The sequence below is a fragment of the Gorilla gorilla genome, chromosome 10 (assembly GCF_029281585.2).
Source record: "Gorilla gorilla gorilla isolate KB3781 chromosome 10, NHGRI_mGorGor1-v2.1_pri, whole genome shotgun sequence".
Classification (NCBI taxonomy): domain Eukaryota; kingdom Metazoa; phylum Chordata; class Mammalia; order Primates; family Hominidae; genus Gorilla; species Gorilla gorilla.
The window spans coordinates 109,285,073-109,305,744 of NC_073234.2; the positions used below are offsets into that span (position 1 = coordinate 109,285,073).

General features: G+C 45.0%; 1 protein-coding gene across 2 annotated transcripts in view; it reads left to right on the plus strand.

The window, feature by feature from the left end:
* The window catches only part of CRADD (CASP2 and RIPK1 domain containing adaptor with death domain), a 367,800-nt gene that overhangs the window by 200,291 nt on the left and 146,837 nt on the right, over positions 1 to 20,672 (plus strand). Inside the window, exon 3 of one of the 2 annotated variants that reach the window (XM_031001105.3) lies at positions 15,110 to 18,780. The exons of the other annotated variant lie outside the window; for it this stretch is intronic. Within the exon in view, the coding sequence (XP_030856965.1) occupies positions 15,110 to 15,177 (68 nt within the window). The 3' untranslated portion in view covers positions 15,178 to 18,780. Of the gene's footprint in view, positions 1 to 15,109; positions 18,781 to 20,672 lie in introns of those variants that run through there. 2 annotated transcript variants of the gene reach the window in all.

Here is a 20,672-nt window from a genome sequence, read left to right on the forward strand (position 1 = left end):
TCCCTTTCTGCTCTAACCTGACAGCACACTGGGGAAGGGTGGCATCGGCAATTCAAGACTGTTTTTTCCATCTCTTCAGTGGCTCTTTCATCGATATGAAGATAAAACCAGGTACTATGAGGGCTCACCTGGTTTTTGGTTCTGATGAAAGTGTTTTTTTTCTGCATAGATCGTTGTTAAATTGGTGTCCTTGCTGGGGGGAAGATAGGTGGCACTTTCTATTCTGCCATCTTGCTCTGCCTCCAAACCTCCCACAATTTTTATTAAGCAGATTTTTTTCTTCTGAATCTTCTATATTCTTTATCTTTTTTCCTCATGATTTTTTTCTGTAGCTTTTTGCACAATGTTCAGGGAGAATACCTTGATTTGGTCTTCCAAATCACTGTTGTCTTTTCAATTGTATCTGTTCTGTACTTCATTTCTGGTATTGAGTTTCTATAATTTGTTAATCATATTTTTAGTTTTTAAAGATTTCTTTCTTTTTCTCTGATTGCTACTTTTTCTACAGCTCTTTTTTTATGGATCTAATAAGGATTTTATCTCAGGAAGCTTAATAAAATTACTTGAATGTTCTCTTTGGCTGCCTGCATTTGCTCTCTCCTCAGAATTTAATTCTCTACTCATTCAGCTTTCAGGCTATAAGGTTGGTTTTAAGGTCTGGTGATTCTCAGTTATTCCTTTTCGAATATAAATTGATCTGCATTGGTAACTGGTCTCCTTTCCTCACCAATTGTTTAGGTTCCCTTCCAACATCTCTTGCCACGTCTGCCCCCTAAATGTGGTGACTAACTGTAACACGTGTGTTTTACTCCAAGGTTCATGGGCAGGTGGGGGAGGCCAGCAGGTTGGCCTCAAATAAACAAGTAGGGAAAGTTACCTTTTAGAGCACCTCAGGGCATTTCACACCTGTCCCAAGTTGTGTCTTTCCTTAATTAACAGTTCAATAATAACTGGAGCAATGCTCTACTTTTCTCTCTGGCCCTAGTTCCTATTCTAAGGGTCTCCCGCGACTGATCCTTTACTCAGAGAGCCTGGGTGCAAACACAATAACTAGCTGCTCTATGTGCCACTGGGAGAGGTGGGGCACTGGCCTGGCACTTCGACTATCTTGTCAAGCGTCCTACAATACACTTCTACCCTGTCCTGTTGACCTTGGGTTTATTTTTCTCTTGAGAAAATTAGCATATTCAGATTTGACAGTAATATCAAACACCTACTCTATGCCAGGAGCTATGCAAGACAGAAATAATACAGTAATGAATACAACAGATGGTGACTTGTCCCAGTGAAGTTTACAGGCTGGAGAATTATTTATCCAGTAGCCCCCTCTTCACTGTGGTGGACTGTGTGTTTCTCAGTGCTTTGGTATTCCTGTCAGCCTGCTACCATCCAGAAATTCTTCAGCTCCCCTCACCTGGCATTTTCTAGGTAATGTCTAGGACTTAGTCTTATCTTACGGATCACATTTCACTGGGATCTGGAAAGGAGAAAGCATGTTGGCTTAGTGCCCCACCTTGAACCAACCCCTTTTTTTTCCTTCAAGTGGAAGAGGAAGAGCTAGTGGAGTTCAGATGTTCTTTATGACTCTATAAACAAAAGAAGTCATTTCCACCCCCAAAGGAAGGCTTTGAATACAATTATTCCTACATTGGTTCTGGCTGTGTAACTGGAGTTTCTTTGGAGATTGGCGGGAGAAATCAGAGTCCTGGTCATATTCTAACATCAAGGAGCAAGTCTAGGAATGGGACTGCGCAGCTCACCGTCTTGCTTTTTCATTTTGCTTCTTCTAACATTTTTCATGATCCCCTAATCAGTGTGACTTTTAAAAATATGGTTTGGAAGTGCCACTTTTGAAGCATGTGAATAGAAGAGCATCTCATCCCCTCACTCTCCCCGGTACATCCCAACCCCTACCATGCTTCGAAAGAAGGACTGTCTCTACAAATTTTGCTTCACTCCCTGATGTCTGGAGATCAGTCAGATAGGTGGATTTCTTCAGGTCTTCTTTGGAACCCAAAAGATCTCTTTCTGCCTTTCGGTTGCTCCCAAGCTTTGGCAGAAAACTGTATTTTCAGAATCGGTACTTTTTCTAGTTGACCTTTGTTGATAAGTTCCTTCCTCACTCTGGTTTCAGTAGATTTGTTTTTGTTAGAACCAAACTGAGTGAAAGGCTTTCCTTCTCAGAAATAAGAACAAACACCTCACTAGGCAGCTTGTTTAGCCACCCTTAGGCAAACACCAAATTGAGCATTTAGCAATTCCTTTTTTGAAGCTGGAGGGAAGGGTCCAAGAAAGCCAACTCCCAGTTCCAAGAAAGTGCAGACACTATTTGTGTACTTTTCTTTAGATGGTTGTCATTTTTAACCAAGTAGCTACACTGTCAACCTCTGATATCTCTGTGACAACATCTAGGTGACAAAGTCAATCAAACCACCCTTGGCCTACCTGCCCCAAAGCAACAAAGATCTTGTCTTCTGATGAGGATTTAAGAAAGACTGAGTCCTCCCAGAAAGGAAGAAGTTAAAAAAGTTTCAGGCAGCACTTTTTTTGTTTGTTTGTTTGTTTGTTTGGCAGCAGCAGTATTTTGTGGCTGGTTTCTTTTACCACACAAAAAAAGACTGTGGCTAATAGATATGTCAGAGCTTTTTAGAAACACGTCAATTTTTTTTGTGTTCTGCAGCTCTCAAAAAAAAAGTGTGGGGGGATGGGAATCAATCCTTTGCAGCTTCCAAGAAAATGGTTTTTCTTTTCTTCTTTTTGTTTGTCACACATCTAAATCCTAGAATCATTTAGAAAGAGGGAGGGATGAACGTTTTCAAAAGAATTGGCTCCCTCACTCCACATATGCAGTTACAAGCATGTGCAGAAGAGAAGGTACTATTGGTATTACTGGGTCACAATTTGGACTTTTGATTTAAGTAGAGAAGACTTGTCCTATATAGTCAACATTTATTATATAAAGTTGCCCCTGAGACTAATCTTCAGAAACTAGATAAATAGAACTGTGTGCTCTGATAAAGTGTCTCCCTTGGAGATTATCTCACGAGGATATGAAAACATTATACCCTACACCAAAGATGTGAGTGATTGAAATATATAGGCTGGGCGGGGTGGCTTACCACCTGTAATCCCAGCACTTTGGGAGGCCGAGGCAGGTGGATCACCAGAGGTCAGGAGTTTGAGACTAACCTGACCAGCCTGGTGAAACCCCATCTCTACTAAAAATACAAAAATTAGCTGGGCTTGGTGGCATGTGCCTGTCCCAGCTACTTGGGAGGCTGAGGCAGGAGAATCGCTTGAACCCGTGAGGCAGAGGTTGCAGTGAGCTGAAATCTCGCCACTGCACTGCAGCGTGGGTGACAGAGTAAGACTCTGTTTCAAAAAAAATAAAAAAAGGCCAGGCACGGTGGCTCATGCCTGTAACCCCAGCACTTCGGGAGGCCGAGGTGGGTGGATCACAAGGTCAGGAGTTCGAGACCAGCCTGGCCAACATGGTGAAACCCTGTCTCTACTAAAAATACAAAAAATTAGCTGGGCGTGGTGGCAGTCGCCTGTGATCCCAGCTACTCAGGAGGCTGAGGCAGGAGAATCGCTTGAACCCGGGAAACGGAGGTTGCAGTGAGCCGAGTCTGTGCCACTGTACTCCAGCCAGGGTGACAGAGCGAGACTCTGTCTCAAAAAAAAAAAAAAAAAAAAAAGGAAAAAGAAAAATATATACATATTATACACACATACACACACTGTCCCCCCACCCCCACGTGTGTGTGTGTCTTAAACACTCATACATACCTAAATTTGTATATAAAAGATTTGTATGGAGGGCCTTGTTTTTGAGATACATCATGAATATAATGTCTATTTATACCTCTTTCTTCTTGGCTGGGTAACTCTCACTTTTCTTCTTAATCACCCTTAAAATAAATGTGGCCTCTTTCTGATTTAACGTTTTTGAACTTTTCAATACCTATACATAAATCAGTGGATCAACTTCTGAAGACAGCGTTGTCTTCAAGGGAAGGAGAGGAAATGCACACAAAGAGGGAAGCAGGTTTCCTGGAGCCTTTGGCTCAATGTTAGGTCAAGCTTGAGATTCCAGAGTTAGGAGCCACTAAAGATGGAACTGGCCTTTGTGGTTTCCTTTCCATTCTCTTCCTTTCCTTTCCATTTCCTTTCCATTCTGTGATTCTTAAGGGTACCCTCAGTCTTTGGAATTAACATCTGACTGTCTCAGGGGATTGCGTAATTGAGTAAAAACAGACCCAAAGTGGCAACACGAAGAGACTTGGAATTAATATATCTTTGGGGCCAAAATATTCAGCATAATTAAGCATAATTTGATTAATGTGGGATATAATTTAATTAGGCATATGGACAAAGGAGGGAGAAAAGGTTCTCCACTGTGAAGACGAGATCACTCTATCATACATGCTGGAACTAAAATTATGAGGGCAGGTTTGAAGATAATATAAAAACCCATATTTAAGTCCAAGAGGTTTCTTAGACTTCTCTTTTATTTCCACATGTGGACTTATTCAGCAATCTGTAGTGTCTATAAAATTTAATGTAAACTGCTACATTTGGCTTTCTACCAAAAGAAATTCAAACCCTACACTTTTGACATTTAAAATATGAAGTATTACTATAAGCTAAATATAAAACTGAATCTCCTTCTTTCTTTTACTGAATAATTATTTACTGAGATAGTAATATGGGGCAGGTACCACATAAGACATTAAGAATTTAAAGACAAGTAAGAAATAGTCCATCTCGGACCTCAAGGAGTGAGAAAGGCTGAGCATGGTAGGTTCTGTAATTACTCCTGTAATCCCAGCACTTTAGAAGGCCAAGGTGGGAGGATCACTTGAGGCCAGGGGTTTGACATTAGCCTGGGCAATATAGCAAGATCCCATCTCTAAAACAAAAACAAAACAAAAAAAACCCCCACCACATTAGACTGGCATGGTGGCACATGCCTGTAGTCCTAGCTACTTGGAAGGCTGAGGCTGGAGGATCTGTTAAGCCCAGAAGTCCTAGGCTGCAGTGAGCTAGGATCATACCACAGTACTTCAGCCTGGGTGACAGAGTGAGACCTTGTCTCTAAAACAATAAAATAAAATAAAAAAGGAGCAAGGGAATGTCAAGCAATGATTCATATAAAGACAATGAAGGGTACGTTCTGAGAATGGAATCCCATAGGCCTCTCCAGGAGGCTTCTCAGGATGTGGCAAGAGGGTGATCCAAGAGAAAGAGCAGCCAAGATGGAGGCTGCAGAGTCCCAGCCTCAGAAGTGACACACCAGCACTTCTGCCGTAGTTTTTTGATCACACAGATCAACCCTGGTACGGGTGAGAGGGGACTAAAAAAGGGTATGAATACCAGGAGCAGAGGCTCACTGGGGACTGTCTGGGGAGGCTGGCTACCACAGTTCTCCAGAGACAGGCAGAGGACATAAGTCAAATAACAAAGTACTGCATTTTATTAATTGAGCCACCATCCAATAACCTCCATTACAAGTTTTAACTAAAAATGAATAGAAGCTGTAAGGCCTAAGCAGAATCTCCTACTTCTTCCTGAATCTAAACCTTGGGATCTTAGTACCTTCTAGAAGGATGCATAGAGGAAAGATAACAAAATTGGTAGAGACAGGAGACAGCCAGAGGTCCCTGGTGAAACCCTGCCTTCAAGCCTAAAACAGCCTGAAGGCTGAAAAACCGTACTGCTGGTCCCAGATGAAGCCTACTATTTCCCGACTGATTCTTTCTGAATAACGCCCACCTGCACACAGGGAGGACGGGGTGGGGCCTCGGGAAGTTCACGGAATTTGCAGCGAGGAGGAACCTGGCCTCTCCTGTTCCCGTGTGGTGAGCTGGGATTCAATCTGTGAGGTGGGAATCCTGCTAGCAGGATTTTCTCTCACTTTGCAGATAATTATTTTCCCTTTTTCCTTTTTGCCCAGTAAATTCCTCTCCTCACCCTTCTATGTGCCCGTGAGCCTAATCTTTCCCAGTCGAGTGACAAGAACCTGGTTTTAGCTGAACTAAGGAGAAAATTCTGCAACAAAATGACAGAGAAAATAAAATGACTTATCTCCTTAGTCACTTGTATGAGGAGGTGGAGAATCAGAGAGGGGGCTGAGTGCACTTGTCCACCCGAATGCATAGAGTGGGAGAGAAGGAGAACCATTCCTAAGGAGGGCATCTCTGTCTACTAACTACAAGTTGCTATCTCTGGTCCCACACTCTGACCAATCAGATTAGCAACTCCTCTTCCCTTGGGTTGGGGGCAGGGGTGCTAGGAAGAGGTGGGAATGGCCTGGGAGAAAGACTGACAAGTCCTTTTTGCTGTACAGAAGGTATTGTCTTCCCTGTTTTTCGTATAAGGAAACTGAGATGTGGAAAGGTTAACTGAAGTTTGGTGAGGCCTGTTTCCAAGAAACCATGACTGAAAATCCCAACTTTTAAATTCAGCCATACTGGTCACATCAGGTCAAAGACACTGTAATTGCTGCTGAACTTGTGGTGAACTCCAGATTTATCTTTTAGGCATTTCTTCTATGTCACAGGTATTTGGGCTATCCATTAAACCAAAGATCCACTTAAAGAAATACAAACACGGGAGGGAACTTGGAAACATTTTTTGCAATCTGTTCTTTGCAGAGATAAAGAAACTGACATCCCTAGGGAATGAAGCCTAGGTCCTCGTGCCCCTCCCCAGTCTGGTGCTTTTTCCTCAGTGGCACTGTGGAGGGGTTGTTGAGTATGTGTTCCCTGTGAGGCTGATTGGAACCTTCCTCTTCCTCAACTGAGTGAGAGGCAGGTGAGTGTCATTGAAAGAACAGTTCTTGGAGCTGGAAGCCCCCAGTGAAGTCCCAGCTCCATTCTGCATAATAAGCTTGTGTGATCTGGGTATATTCTCCTCAGTTTCTTCTTTTGAAAAATGGGTATAATGAAATTTGCCACCCTCTCGAGATGGTTGTAAGGATGAAAGAAGATCCTAACTATGAAAGATCTCTGTAGGGGCCAGGCACAGTGGCTCACACCTGTAATCCCAGCACTTTGGGAGGCCGAGGCAGGTGGATCACTTGAGGTCAGGAGTTTGAGACCAGCCTGGCCAACACGGCAAAACCCTGTCTCTACTAAAAATACAAAAGTTAGCCAGGGATGATGGCACGCGCCTGTAATCCCAGCTACTCGGGAGGCTGAGGCAGGAGAATCGCTTGAATCTAGGAGGCAGAGGTTGTAGTGAGCCGAGATCATGCCATTACACTCCAGCCTAGGTGACAGAGTGAGACTCTGCCTCACATAAAATAAAATAAAGATCTCTGTAGGATCCCAGGTGCTGGGCAAAGGTAAGGAATCAGTCTTTATATCTATAAGATATACAACTGCCAAACTAAGATGGCCATGCCTCTAGCTGCTGCTGCTTTTTTTTTTTTTTTTTTTTTTTTGAGACAGAATCTTGCTCTGTCACCCAGGCTGGAGCGCAGTCACATAGTCTTGGCTCACTGCAACCTCCACCTCCTGGGCTCGATCCTCCCACCTCAGTCTCCCAAATAGCTAGGACTACAGGTGCATGCCACAAAACCTGGCTAATTTTTATATTTTTTGTAGAAATGGGGTTTTGCCATGTTGCCCAGGCTGGTCTCAAACTCCTGAGCTCAAGCGATCTGTCCGCCTTGGCCTGCTAAAGTGCTGGGATTACGGGTGTTAGCCACTGTGCCCAGCCTGCCTCTTGCTTCTTGCATTTCACTGCCTTGAGAGTTTATCAACTCCCCACCCATAGGCATTTCACTTTCTCCTCCTCACATGATTTTGTTTCACCTGACGGTAGTCCAGCTGAATTCTGGAGATAGGCAGTTCAAGTAATGGGAGAGGTCAGTGACTCAGTCTTCTATGTGGGATGAAGTTTTCCCTTCCCCATGACCACAAGAATGAGCAGAGTATGTGGATCTTACTTTGAAGGAACGAAAACAAACAATCCTATCATTTAATAGGAGCTTTAAAAGCTTTAGCAGCATGGGTGAGTGTGGCCATCGAGACTGTCTGGCAACTGCCCCTGCTAACAGTGGAGATTTATTATCATAGAAAATCATTTCAATCTGCAGAGGTTCCAAAGGGACCATTTTATGGTCATGGGCATAATTAATAGCAGAACTGTTTGGGAAGGACACTAATATTTATTCACTGCCTACCACACGCAAGACAGACAGTGAGGTGGGAGGCTGGTGCTATTCTGATTCTGCAGAAGAGAAAGCTGAAGTTCAAGGAAGTTAGGTGGGTTGCCCACAGTTATAAGCTTATAAACAGTAGCGGGAAGACTTGAATCCAGATCTTTGCACTTCCTGTAGTGTAACACAGGGAGGGTTCAGTGCATTTTGAATCTGCTAGTTTGTCTCTTTTGAAAATGAGAGAAAATCTGTGGGGAAATATGAGAATTAAAATAGCTTACCCAATCATCCAAAGGTCACAAAGCCCCAGAATTTGGAAACCTTGGGGTAAAAGGGAGGTCAAAACGATGATTAAAAATGAAAAATCAAAGTCTCAGCTTCTCCTACCTCTTGACACCAGGCACAGATACACTTTTAATGACAGCCTTTTATCAGATATTGCCATCAGCAGATCTCAATGCCAGGGCCACTAATGAGTGGAGGGTAAGGAAGGTCACAACACAGAGGATGCAAAATAAGGATTTGAAGCCATGTCCATCTGGCAAGAAGAAATTAAGCGAAACTCAGAAAGTTCTTAAATACATAGAAGGAGACTGTTTCACAGCTTCTACAAACAAATTCCAAAATATGTAGACTTCTAGGAAGCAGAGAAGTTAGCAAATTGCCAAGGTGTTAATAGTCGGTTCTTGGTATTGTTAAAGCACAGTTTGATTTGCACATCTGACTAAAATACTTGCTTTAGCAAGCACACTCTTTCCTAGTAGTGCCTCTTAATGCTTCTACTAAAAGGCAACTCATCTTTTTGATGGCCTGAGCACTTTAGTCACAAAAATAAAATTTATTGAGCACATACTACATGCCTGGCTGTGACTAAGGCACAGGGGATACAAAGTTGAGCTGAGACCCAAAGGATGAGTGGGAGTTAATGGAGTGTATTCTCAGTGGAAAGAGAAACATGCACAAAGGAATAGGGATGAGAGAATGGGGTGTGTTTGGGGAACTGAAAGAGATTCAGTCTGGACTATTAAGAATAGAGATGGCAGGCCGGGCGCGGTGGCTTACGCCTGTAATCCCAGCACTTTGGGAGGCCGAGACAGGCGGATCACGAGGTCAGGAGATCGACACCATCATAGCTAACATGGTGAAACCCCATCTCTACTAAAAATACAAAAAAATTAGCGGGCATGGTGGTGGGCGCCTGTAGTCTTAGCTACTCGGGAGGCTGAGGTGGGAGAATGGCATGAACCCAGGAGGCAGAGCTTGCAGTGAGCCGAGATCGTGCCACTGCACTCCAGCCTGGGTGACAGAGTGAGACTCCATCTCAAAAAAAAAAAAAAAAAGATAGAGATGGCAGATAGATGGGTGGGGGCTCACCTTCTATACCATGTGAAAGCATTAGGGCTTTATCCCAACTGTTGCAAGGGTTTAAGCATGAGGATAAGATGATCATATGTGTGTTTTAGAAAGGTCATCATTCTGTGCATGTGTTTCAGAAAGATCTGTTTGGGGATTTGGAGCATGCAAGGCAGGGTGGTGGGGTGTGGGATGGGGAGGGCAAGACCAGTAGCAGGAGACCCAGCAGCTGGAGTTGCTGTCATCCAGGCCAGAGATGGGGGTAGTCTAGTCCAAGTTAATCCATTAGAGCTGGAGAGAAGTAGACAGATTCAAGAGCTCCTTAAGGGGTAGACTGAACCAACCACATCTTGAGATTGTTGTCAGATGTGTGGAATGAGGTAGGGAAGCAGTCAAGAATGGCTTCCAGGTTTCTGGGCTGTATGGCTGAGGATACCAGCTCCTGGACCACAGAACCCTGCAGAAGGAGCAGGTTTCAAAGAGGTGGTGAGGATCTCCGTTTTGGAAATGCTGCTGGAGGAGTGGTGGGGTACAGCCAAGGGGAGCTGTTCCATAAGAACCACCGTCAGAATCTCAGGAGAGAGATCCAGATGGGTTGTGGAATTGGGAGTCATCGGCACATGGATGGCAGTTGATGCCAAGGCTGACATCATGTGACAAGGCTAGCTCCAGCAGTCCTGTCTTCAAAGAGGGTCTGGAAGCTCTCACTTTTTCCTGGTTTGTGCTTGTCAGACCATATGCAAGTAATTAAAACAGGACATTCATTAACATGCCACTTTATGCCTTTTAGTCTCCCTATGTCTCCAGGGCTAGTGGGTGAGGTACGTAGAGAGATGCCATGCACATTTTATATAGGACCAAGTTCATGCAATGCCAAGCAGTGACAGAGCCCAGCTCAGGTTCCTCCAGGTGCTCTTCTGACCACACTGTAATTCCTCTGAGGTCGCCCTAAAGAAAACAATCAATTCATAGACAATCATGACAGGACTGAAATTCATGATGACAGATAAAAGGGGGCATCCTTTCTACCAGGCTCAGTGGCTTTTAGCCTCTGCCATCCTCACCCCCTCACCCTTGCCCTCCACTGCAGCACTTCCCACCTGGTGTTGGCCTGTCTACCCCCAGCAGGTCTCAGAGGAAGGGCCATGGCTCCATGGCTCCCAAGTCTCTGGACACTTGGCCAAGCGAGGGTTGTAAGTCATAGCCCAATCAGGCCCCAGCTGCTAAAAGATGCAACTGGAGGTGATGCCGTAACATAAAGAGATAGCCCCGGAAGTGATGCCATAACATAGGGACGTGGTCAGTAAATTGGGAATGGGAGAAGAAGGAGCTTTTCCTGCTGACCCCGGAAATCATGGTGCATGGAGAGAAGGTAAAGTGGAGATCATCAGGGCTTGGGGCTTTGTTTTGGTTTTGTTTCAGAGCAGTGAGATTATTTTTCCAAAAGACAACTTGAAGGGAACTCCAGTATGTAAAATGGTTTTTAAAAAAAGACCTGCCCTAACAAAAGTAGGAGCCCTGGGGCCTGAGCCAGCTTCCTCTTCCTCACCCCATACATACTCAGCCCAGGCCTCTGAGCCTTCTTGCAACACTTTTGAAAACCGATAGTTTAGTCCATACCTTCCAGGATGGTGGGAAGTACACAAATTTGAAAGCATGGAATTATAGTCAAATTCCCCTGGGTTTAACTCTAGCCAGGCTGTTTATTAGCTGTGTGTATTTTGGATAGGTTATAAAAGTTTTCTGAGCCTCAGATTTATCATCTGTAGAATGGGGAGGGAGTACAGAATTGCTGTGAAGGTTTAAAGAGAAAAAATAACTAAAATATTGAGCACTGTGCTCAGCATTGAGTATATTCTCAGTACATGGGAATTATGGTTATCAATTGCTGAACATTTAGATATTTCTAGACAAGCTGGAAATCTGGATTTTAATAGATGGGATAGAAATTGGGATTTTTATAAGAATCTCCCAATTTTTAAATGTTGGCAAGTAATTTTAAAAAATGAAAAACATTGTTTGAGCTCAATAGGACATGCTCCCGCAGTCAGTTTGGGACCTCTGTCCGTGCAGGAAGGAGGTTAGATCTGGAGGGGAAGGGCAGGAGCCCAGAGCTTGGGTCCCTGGGCGGGACTTGTGGGTTTCAGTCATGGGTGGAGACTGGCCCTGCCATCCTGCTGTAAATGCAACCAATTCTCAACCAGAAAATTTTTCAATCTACCCATAGCCTGCTTCCAGTTGTCCCACCTTACTGAACCAAACAAATGTTTTCTTTTGTTGTTGTTGTTAGTTTTTTCTTTCTTTTTTTTTTTTTTTTTGAGACAGAGTCTCCCTCTGTCACCCAGGCTAGAGTGCAGTGGCACTATTTGGCTCACTGCAGCCTCCAACTCCTGTGATTCTCATGCTTCAGCCTCCCAAGTAGTTGGGACTACAGGCACGTGCCACACCTGACTAATTTTTTGGTATTCTTAGTAGAGATGGGGTTTTGCCCTGTTAGCCAGGCTGGTCTCAAACTCCTGGCCTCAAGTGATCCATCTGCCTCGGCCTCCCAAAGTGCTGGGATTACAGGCATGAGCCACCATGCCTAGCCCAATGTATTTCTTAAATGTATTTGATTGAAGTCTCATGTCTCTGTAAAATGTATAAAACCAAGCTACAGCCTGACCACCTTGGGCACATGTTCTCAGGATCTCCTGAGGGCTGTGTCACAGGCCCCTCTCATACTTGGCTCAGAATAAATCTTTTCAATGGCGTGTGTGGTGGCTCACGCCTGGAATCCCAGCACTTTGGGAGGCCGAGACAGGCAGATTGCTTGAGGCCAGGAGTTCGAGACCAGCCTGGCCAACATGGCAACCCCATCTCTACTAAAAACACAAAAATTAGCCGGGCATGGTGGCACATACCTGTAATCCCAGCTACTTGAGAGGCTGAAGCACAAGAATCACTTGAACCCTGGAGGCAGAGGTTGCAGTGAGCCGAGATTGTGTCACTGCACTCCAGCCTGGGTGACAGAGCGACACTCCGTGTCAAAAAAAAGAGAATAAATCTCTTCAAATATTTTACAGAGTTTGATTCTTTTTGTTTATTCTGGGATGGGGACTGGGGTATGCAAGGAGGTGTGCATGTACACACTTATATGTGTGTGTGATGGAAGGGGTTAACACCCAGCTGTTTGCAGACCACACTAGGTGCTATGCACGTATTACTTCATGGTCAATCTATTATTATCCCCATTTTAAGACTGAGAAAACTGAGGCTCAGAGAGGTTGGAGAACAGGCTGAGGTTCAGTAAGCTGTCATAGCTGAGCTGAGACTTGAATGCAGGTCAGATTTCAGAATCTGGGCTCCTCGCACTTCTCACCACACTGCCTGTCCCTTACTCCCCCCGACCTCCTTGTCCTCTCTCCTGCCACTTCTCCCCTTCCCTTTCCAAGAATATCCTGTTTTACCCACTACTGTAATTACCAGTATTATGGTTATACTTTCTGTTATCCATTTCAAGGATGTCATAGATTATGGTTTATCAGATGCTCCCATGAACAAGATCTCATTTGGTCCCAACAAACCCTGTGAGATAGACAGGTGAGTATTAAGCCCACTTTGCAAAGGAGAACAGAGCTCAGAGAGGTGGGAGATATACTTTGTGCACAAGGCCCCCTGCTCTTCTGTCTCCAAATCCAGGGCTTCTTTGCTCACCCTGCTTTACCGAGCTCCTTCAAGGAGGCCCTGCAAAGCCAAAGTCAAGTGTGTGCTGATCGGCAGGTATACCCAATGTCTGTGAAACTGGATCTTGATTTTAAATTTCAATATTTTGATATTTTGTTCATCCTGGATTTTTGACATCAATTTTCACTTAAAAATATTGCATTAAAATATCATTTGATTATTGCGTTTATTTGGTGCCCTTAAATTTTGCACCACAGGCAGTGCCCCCACTGATCTCACCCCAATCCCAGCCCTGCGCCTATCTGTACCAGTGTAAGGATTACGTTGTGATTGCAACTGTGACGTAAGCATGTGAGAGTGTTTTACCACAGTGCCAAGTCTGCCTGCCTTTTCTCACCCTTCTTTGTTCCTTTGTTTGGTTCGGAGTGTCACTCCCCTAATCTCCCTTCAAGGAACCCTGTCTGACTGGAATGACCTAGTAGGAGTGGGTGGGCACGTTGGGTGCCAGGACAGTGATGCCTGGCCTTGGAAAGGGGGCCCTTGCTGTTAGCTGGTGGGCACTCTCAGTGCTTTGGGCAAGTGAACATAATGAAGCCTTTTTTCTGGAAGGGATCATTCGGGAATAAACTTTCACGGATACCTTCTTGCTCACCCCATCTGCTCCCCCGTGCTCCCCCTCCAGCCCTGTTGGCCACTAGGGAAATAGAAGGAACAGCTTGATCAAGATTTTTCCTAGAAAAGCCTTTCCATGGGCCCATTATGGAAAACGAAGCTGTTTTTGTTTTCCTTGATTAATCACAGTGTCCTGTTTCCCAAAGCAAATGTGGCCTTGGCTCTTCCGAAAGAACACAGGCTGTGCTGTAAAGAAGGGCTGCAGCCGCCTGGTGCTTGACAAGGTCCCCAAGACGGGAAGGGACACATGTAGCCCTGTCCTCCAGGACTGGGCTCTTCCTTTTTTACCTTCCAGGGAGCTCAGGTTACCAGTTTCCTTTGTGTTTTTCTGCCAGTGTGAACAGGAGAAATATTAGCCTTTAGAGATTTCTTTACAGTTCCTTGAAAGCTGGAAGGGTGAAATCAGCCAGAGAATTATATAACAGCAAAGCTCATTTAAAGCAACAGTGCCTTTCTATAGGGCTGTGGTGGTTCCTTACCAGTTTTTGTTACTAACTATAAAGAAAAGGATGCTAATTTTGTGAATAAAATAGAGGGGCATTCCCTTCCCTCATTACTTTCTGTTTGTTCATTGGACGGACACAATTCCTAGGGTGTTGATTTAAAAAAAAAATTGAAGCCTCTTTCAAGGAAGACTAGGGGAAATCATGTACATTAACCTCAGGCAGACACGGCATACTTATTCTTGTTAGAAATCAGAAGAAAAAAAATAAAGAGAAAAGCTTTCTAAAGCATTTGTTTGTTTTAATTTAAGAGTCGTGGGGAATTTTATAAATACTCGGCTAAATTCTTCAAAGGGAGCCATGTTCTTTAAATTTAAGCACTAGGCTGGGCGCAGTGGCTCATGCCTTGTAATCCCAACATTTTGGGAGGCTGAGATGGGCCGATCACCTGAGGTTAGGAGTTCAAGACCAGCCTGGCCAACATGATGAAATCCTGTCTCTACTAAAAATACAAAAATTAGCCAGGCGCGGTAGCATGTGCCTGTAATCCGAGCTACTCTGGAGGCTGAGGCAGGAGGATCGCCTGAACCTGGGAGGCAGAGGTAGCAGTGAACCACACCACTGCACTCCAGCCTGGGCGACAGAGCAAGACTCCATCTCAAAAAAGAAAACAAAAAATAAGCACTAGATCATCTATTCCTACGTTGTTTGACCTAGAGCTTAAATACATCTCAAAGTGCACCACACACATTAGCTCAGCTGATCGCCATACTCCCTTGATTTGACCTTCTCTTTCTTCTCATTTTAGAGATGAGGAAACTGAGGCCAAAGGATTCTGTTACTTGCCTGGCTTCACAGCTCACCTGGAGATTCTGAACTGGCATCTTCCTCTCTCTGCCATCACCCCAGACCCTATCCTCTTTCCTCTACACCAGTGGTTCTCAACCAAAGGCGATTTTGCCTTCCAGGGAACATTTGACAATGTCTGGAGGCGTTTTTGGTTGTCACAATTCTGTGTATGTGTGTGGGTAGACGGGGGGCAGGGGATAATGTTGGCATCTAGTGAGTAGATAACAGGGATGCTGCTAAACCTACAATGCTCAGATGGCCCCTAACAAAGAAGTATGTTGTCCAAAATGTCAATAGTGCAGAGGGTGAGAAGCCCTGGTCTATACAGAGCTCAGCAGTCCAGAGCAATTGCAACCTCTGGGAGTTGCCAAGAGCTCCTCTGCCCAGCAACAGGCTTGGCCTCTCTCCTGTGGCTGCCACAAGAGTTAAAGCCACTGTCTAGAATGCCCTTTGGCAGTGGCCAAGTGTCCCCTGCAGAACTGACTGCGGGACATGCGGTGCATCAGCCGGAGCTGATGTGTTTTATAATTTATAGTCACAGGGCGCCTGTCTTCATTTAGCAGCAGGCCTGCTGGCAGCTTCCCTGCCAGGGAGGAAGCAAGTTCCACAGAGGCCCACAGCCCCCGCCAGCTGACAGCCCGTGGTATTTGGGGACGGCTGTTGCTCAGAGACACCTGGGAATAGGCCGGGGCCGAGATGGCGCTGAGCACTCGGTCTTCCCTTCAGACCCATCCGTCAGCAGTGGTCCCTGCCAGAAGATGGCCTATTGAACATTTCCAGAAATAGCACAGCCAAGCCTGTCAACTGCTTTCTTGGAAATACATTCAATAAGGATGGCGGTCCTCCAGCAGGGAGAGCAGAAAGCCTGGCCTGGATCAGTCTGCTGAGAAACAGCAATGCCTGGCTACAGGCCATGTCAGTGCCTTGGGAAAGGGGAGCAGTTCTCATGGGACTTCCCAAGCCCTGCAGCCTCTGAAGTCACTTCAAAATGTTCTCAGTATGGAGGGAGAGAGTCACACCTTGCAGAAGGCCTTAGGCCCTGCCGACTTCTTCTAACTCGGTGACCTGCACATCTTGCTGTGTTTGTTCAGACACCCCGCAGACAGGAAGGCGATTCAGGCTTGGAAGCAAGGTATTAACTGTCAGCAGAGAGAGACCTCTGCATCATCTGGGGAACGTTTATTTGCAGTCCCTCCTCTTGTGAGCTTCACTCCCAAGTAGAACCAAAGGAGCATCAGCAGGGGGAGTATTTTCTTCCCCAATCCTTCGGTCATTCCTGAGATACAGGAAATACAAGGCAAAGATGTCATATTGAAAGAAAAGCTTATAATTTCTACTCCTTCCCTCCCCACTTCCCACAGAATTAACTTTCCCTTAACTTCCCTAACAGGGGCCTGACATTGCGGTTTGAATTCAGCCACCCTGGGAATCTGCACCCTGAGCTTTCTCCAATTTCTGGGATGGCACAGTGATGGCAGGGCTTAAGAGTGCCTTAAGAAGGCCAGCTGCCTTTAAAAACAAGCTCCTGGAAGATGTAGGTGTCACATAAAAGCAAGAGACCAAAAACTCTCTGCAATTTGGGGTGTTCAGGAAATGTTGATTAATCACATTTTTTAAATTATAAGAGACTGCTGGACATGGTGGCTCACTCCTGTAATCCCAGCACTTCAGGAGACCCAAGTGAGAGGATTGCTTGAGCCCAAAAGTTCAAGACCAGCCTGGGCAACATGGCAAAACCTCACCTCTACAAAAAATCTAAAAATTAGCCAGGTGTGGTGGTGTACACCTATAATCCCAGCTACTTGGGAGGCTGTGTGGGAGGATTCCTTGAGCCCAGGAGACTGAGGCTGCAGTGAACCATGATAGTGCCACTGCACTCCAGCCTGGGTTTACAGCAAGACCCTGTCTCAAAAAAAAGTGTAAGACAGTTACCAGGTTTATTATAAAAAATTCATGGGACCTGGTTTTATTTGCAAGAGCCACTGACTCTCAGGACAAACAAGATTTGAAGCCCACACTGAGCTATAGGTGGAGGCAGGGCTGTGAGAATACAATACAGGATGCCCAGTTAAATTTAAATTTCAGGTAAGCAATAATATTTTTTGTATAATTGTATTCCAAATATTATTATTATTTATCTGAAATTCAGATTTAATGGGCATCAGGTGTTTTGTTCAATCTGTTCACTCCATTTGGGGTATAAATTGATCTAGTTGTTAAACTGGTAACAGGGAACACTGACACATATTCAATACATATGAAAGACGATACCAGTTAAGAGAAGAAGAAGGAGATTAGCAATGAAGAGGGAAAGCGAGAGAAATACCAGGAAGAAAAGGAGATGGGCATAGCGAAGGAGAAAAAGTTCCAAATGAAAGAGAAACAGGAAGTGCTGAGGAGAGAGAAGAAAACAGGAATGTTTCTGAAGGACCAAAAATGTTTGATAAATTATGACTGTTACACAGAGAGCCATCTCCCTGGGAAATGCTGTTGAGTTGGCTAACCACTGTTCCTGGATCTGCAGCTCTTTGTTCTGTCTGGTAAAACACACAGTGACCACTAGGGAGAAATGACTCTCTAAGCCACAGTACCATTATCTGGATCACTATTACCCCAGGCTCAGGTTGTTAAATAAAATTTATAGGAGGCCATTGCTTTGGACAGAGTCCTTCCGCTGTGCTCCAACAGACCAAAGCAAACCAGAATAGTGTCACTTGTGCTACCTGACATGTGCTCAAACTGAACTTTAAAACGGGCCAGTTTTCCAAAAATCAGGAGATTTACAGCAACCAACTGAAAGTGAAGTGGTGTCATTCGTCTGGGGTGATACCTGAGGTTCACTGCCTCATGCCAAAGAAATCGAGGACGCAGACACACACAGAGTGAGTTTAACAGGTGAAAGAAAGAGAACAGGTCTCTCTCCTGCAGAGAGGGGGATTCTCGAGTAGGTCTTCCGGTTCCATGGTGAAATGCACAGGGTTTTATAGATGATCTTGAGGAGGCAGTGTCTGATTTACATAGGGCCCAAAGGTTGGTTGGACCAGGTGTGTCATTTACATAACGTGCGAAGAAGATGGCTACCCCACCCTAATCTTTTATTATGCAGATATGTGCCATATTGCCTGTTTCTTTACTGTACACGTGGTGACAAAGAAAAGGGAAGATGGAGCCTCCATGCTGAACATGCCTGGTCCCCGGGTAGCCTTTTCCTATTGGCATAGCTGCCAGCATTCATCCATGCAAGCTTCCAATTTGCTTATCTATGTTTGCAGCTCAAATTTTCAGGCCATTCTTTGTTAGAAAAGAAATGATTCGGGGGCTGCTTTTTATTAAAAGGGTAACCTTGCTAAGGACTCTCTTACCCTCACTAACTGCCTAATTTCTTTCTAGCTCCTGTATCAAAAGGGTCCCCATCCACCTGCACAGGCATGAGAGGGAAGTCCCCTGTGTATAAACCCTTTAAGGAAAGTAACTTTGAAATGACCAAGCCGCTTCATGTTTCTTGATCTTGCTATCCCCAGGCTTTTCTGCCCATCCATCTGCTCGGTTCTTCAAAGCACCTTTTCTATTTTATAGATAAGATGCTGCCTGATTCACAAATTGATAATAAAAACCAACTGGACCTTTAAATTCAATGTGTGAAAATTTTGTTCTTTGGCAGGGTGAAGCCACATCTAAGGCTGTGTCCAACTCCAGGACCTAAGGGCCCTCCCCACTCCTCCCACCTCCACCCCGCCTTCCCCCACAGGTTGCTGTCATTCATGGATTGAGGATTTTCGAAAAATTGGGATCTAAACAACAAAATGGATTTGGTTGCCACCATTCTTTGAAATTTTTTTGTTGTGGATGATTCAGAAAACCCTTCAACAGCTTCTTTCAACTCAGGGTCAATGTGTTTGAGGAGGAGAGTCATTGTAGGCCTGTGTGCAGACAATCGAGGTTCCTTGAATTATAAACACCCTTATTCCCATCCCCACAGATGGGAGGTCAGGTTGGCTTAACCCAAAGGGAGAAGACTATGTAGGCTGGGGGTAGGTGTGGTAAGAGAGGAGGCCTCCCAAGGAGGGGCCTGTAGTAGTTGGACCTGCCATCACCATGGACGCTATGGAATTGAAAAGATGAGACAAGCAGGGACCCTCCTCTTAGGGGCCTGTAGGGGATGGACTGGTGGGAGAGGGTCAAGCGTGGAAATAAAGGAAAGCCTTGAGTCCCTTTAAGGGAAATTCCAGGCACCTAGCTAGCCCTGAGGAGCTTAGCCCCATGCTAAGACCCTAGTCCAGATAAGCAACTTGATAAGCAAGAAGGTAATAGTAGCCTAAAACAGGCTGGGCACGGTGGCTCACACCTGTAATCCCTGCACGTTGGGAGGCTGAGGTGGGTGGATCACTTGAGGTCAGGAGTTTGAGACCAGCCTGGCCAATATGGTGAAACCTTGTCTCTACTAAAAACACAAAAATTAGCCAGGTGTGGCGGTGCATGCCTGTAATCCCAGCTACTTGGGAGGCTGAGGCAGGAGAATTGCTTGAGCCTGGGAGGTGGAGGTTGCAGTGAGCTGAGATGGCGCCACTGCACTCCAGCCTGGGCGACAGAGCAAGACTCTGGCTTAAAAAAAAAGTAGCCTAAAACAATAGCCAAGGAAGCCAGAGTCACAGGATGTTTGGTTCCCTATAGAAACTAAAGGTAGCATCTTAACATGAGTCTCTGAGTTGTTTTTCAGAAACCTGGACTCTCACCAAACCCACCCCCCCTACATATAGATCTCAGATAAGGAGGAACTAGGAACTGAACTCTGATCACTGTACTTTGTTCTAAATTTCTTCCTGAAGGGCCTAGAGAAAGTCACACCCAAAGAGGTAGAGCTAACCTTTATTTCTGCTGTCCCCAAATTTTTAAACAAAACTTCTGATTCTTAACCAGTTGCAAATCAGAAAAGCTTTGAATCTACTTATGACCTGTAAGCCTTCTGCTTCAAGATATCCTGCCCTTTCAGGCCCAAACCAGTATGTAACCTGGGTATTGATTTATGATTTTGCCTGTAACTTCTGCTTTCCTGAAATTTACCGCTGCCTTTAAAAACTCTTACCTGCAAGCCATCAGGGAGGTGGGGACTTAAGCATTAGTTGCCTGGTTCTCCTTGCATGGTGCCCTGCAAATAAACACCTTCCTTTCTCCCACTGCAAACCCTGGTGTAGATATCTGATCTTACCGCACTGGGGAAGTGGACCCCAGTTAGATTCTATAATATAATAAAGGGGCTGCCTTTGGCTACCTGGGCTGGGGAGTAGGTCTCCCCATAAACTCCAGTGAGGAGCGGAAGAGACACACTAAATGTCTCACCATGCTAAGACCTCATTCCAGATACCTGGAGATATCTAGGCTGTCGATTTGGAACATCATCATTGCAACAATAACCTTTATGGAGCATCTACTCTGGGCCATTACATGATCTCAATTGATCCTCAACAGCTGAGTCAGGAAAAATTCAGCGTGGTCACAGGATAACAGAAAATTCCAGGCAGTAT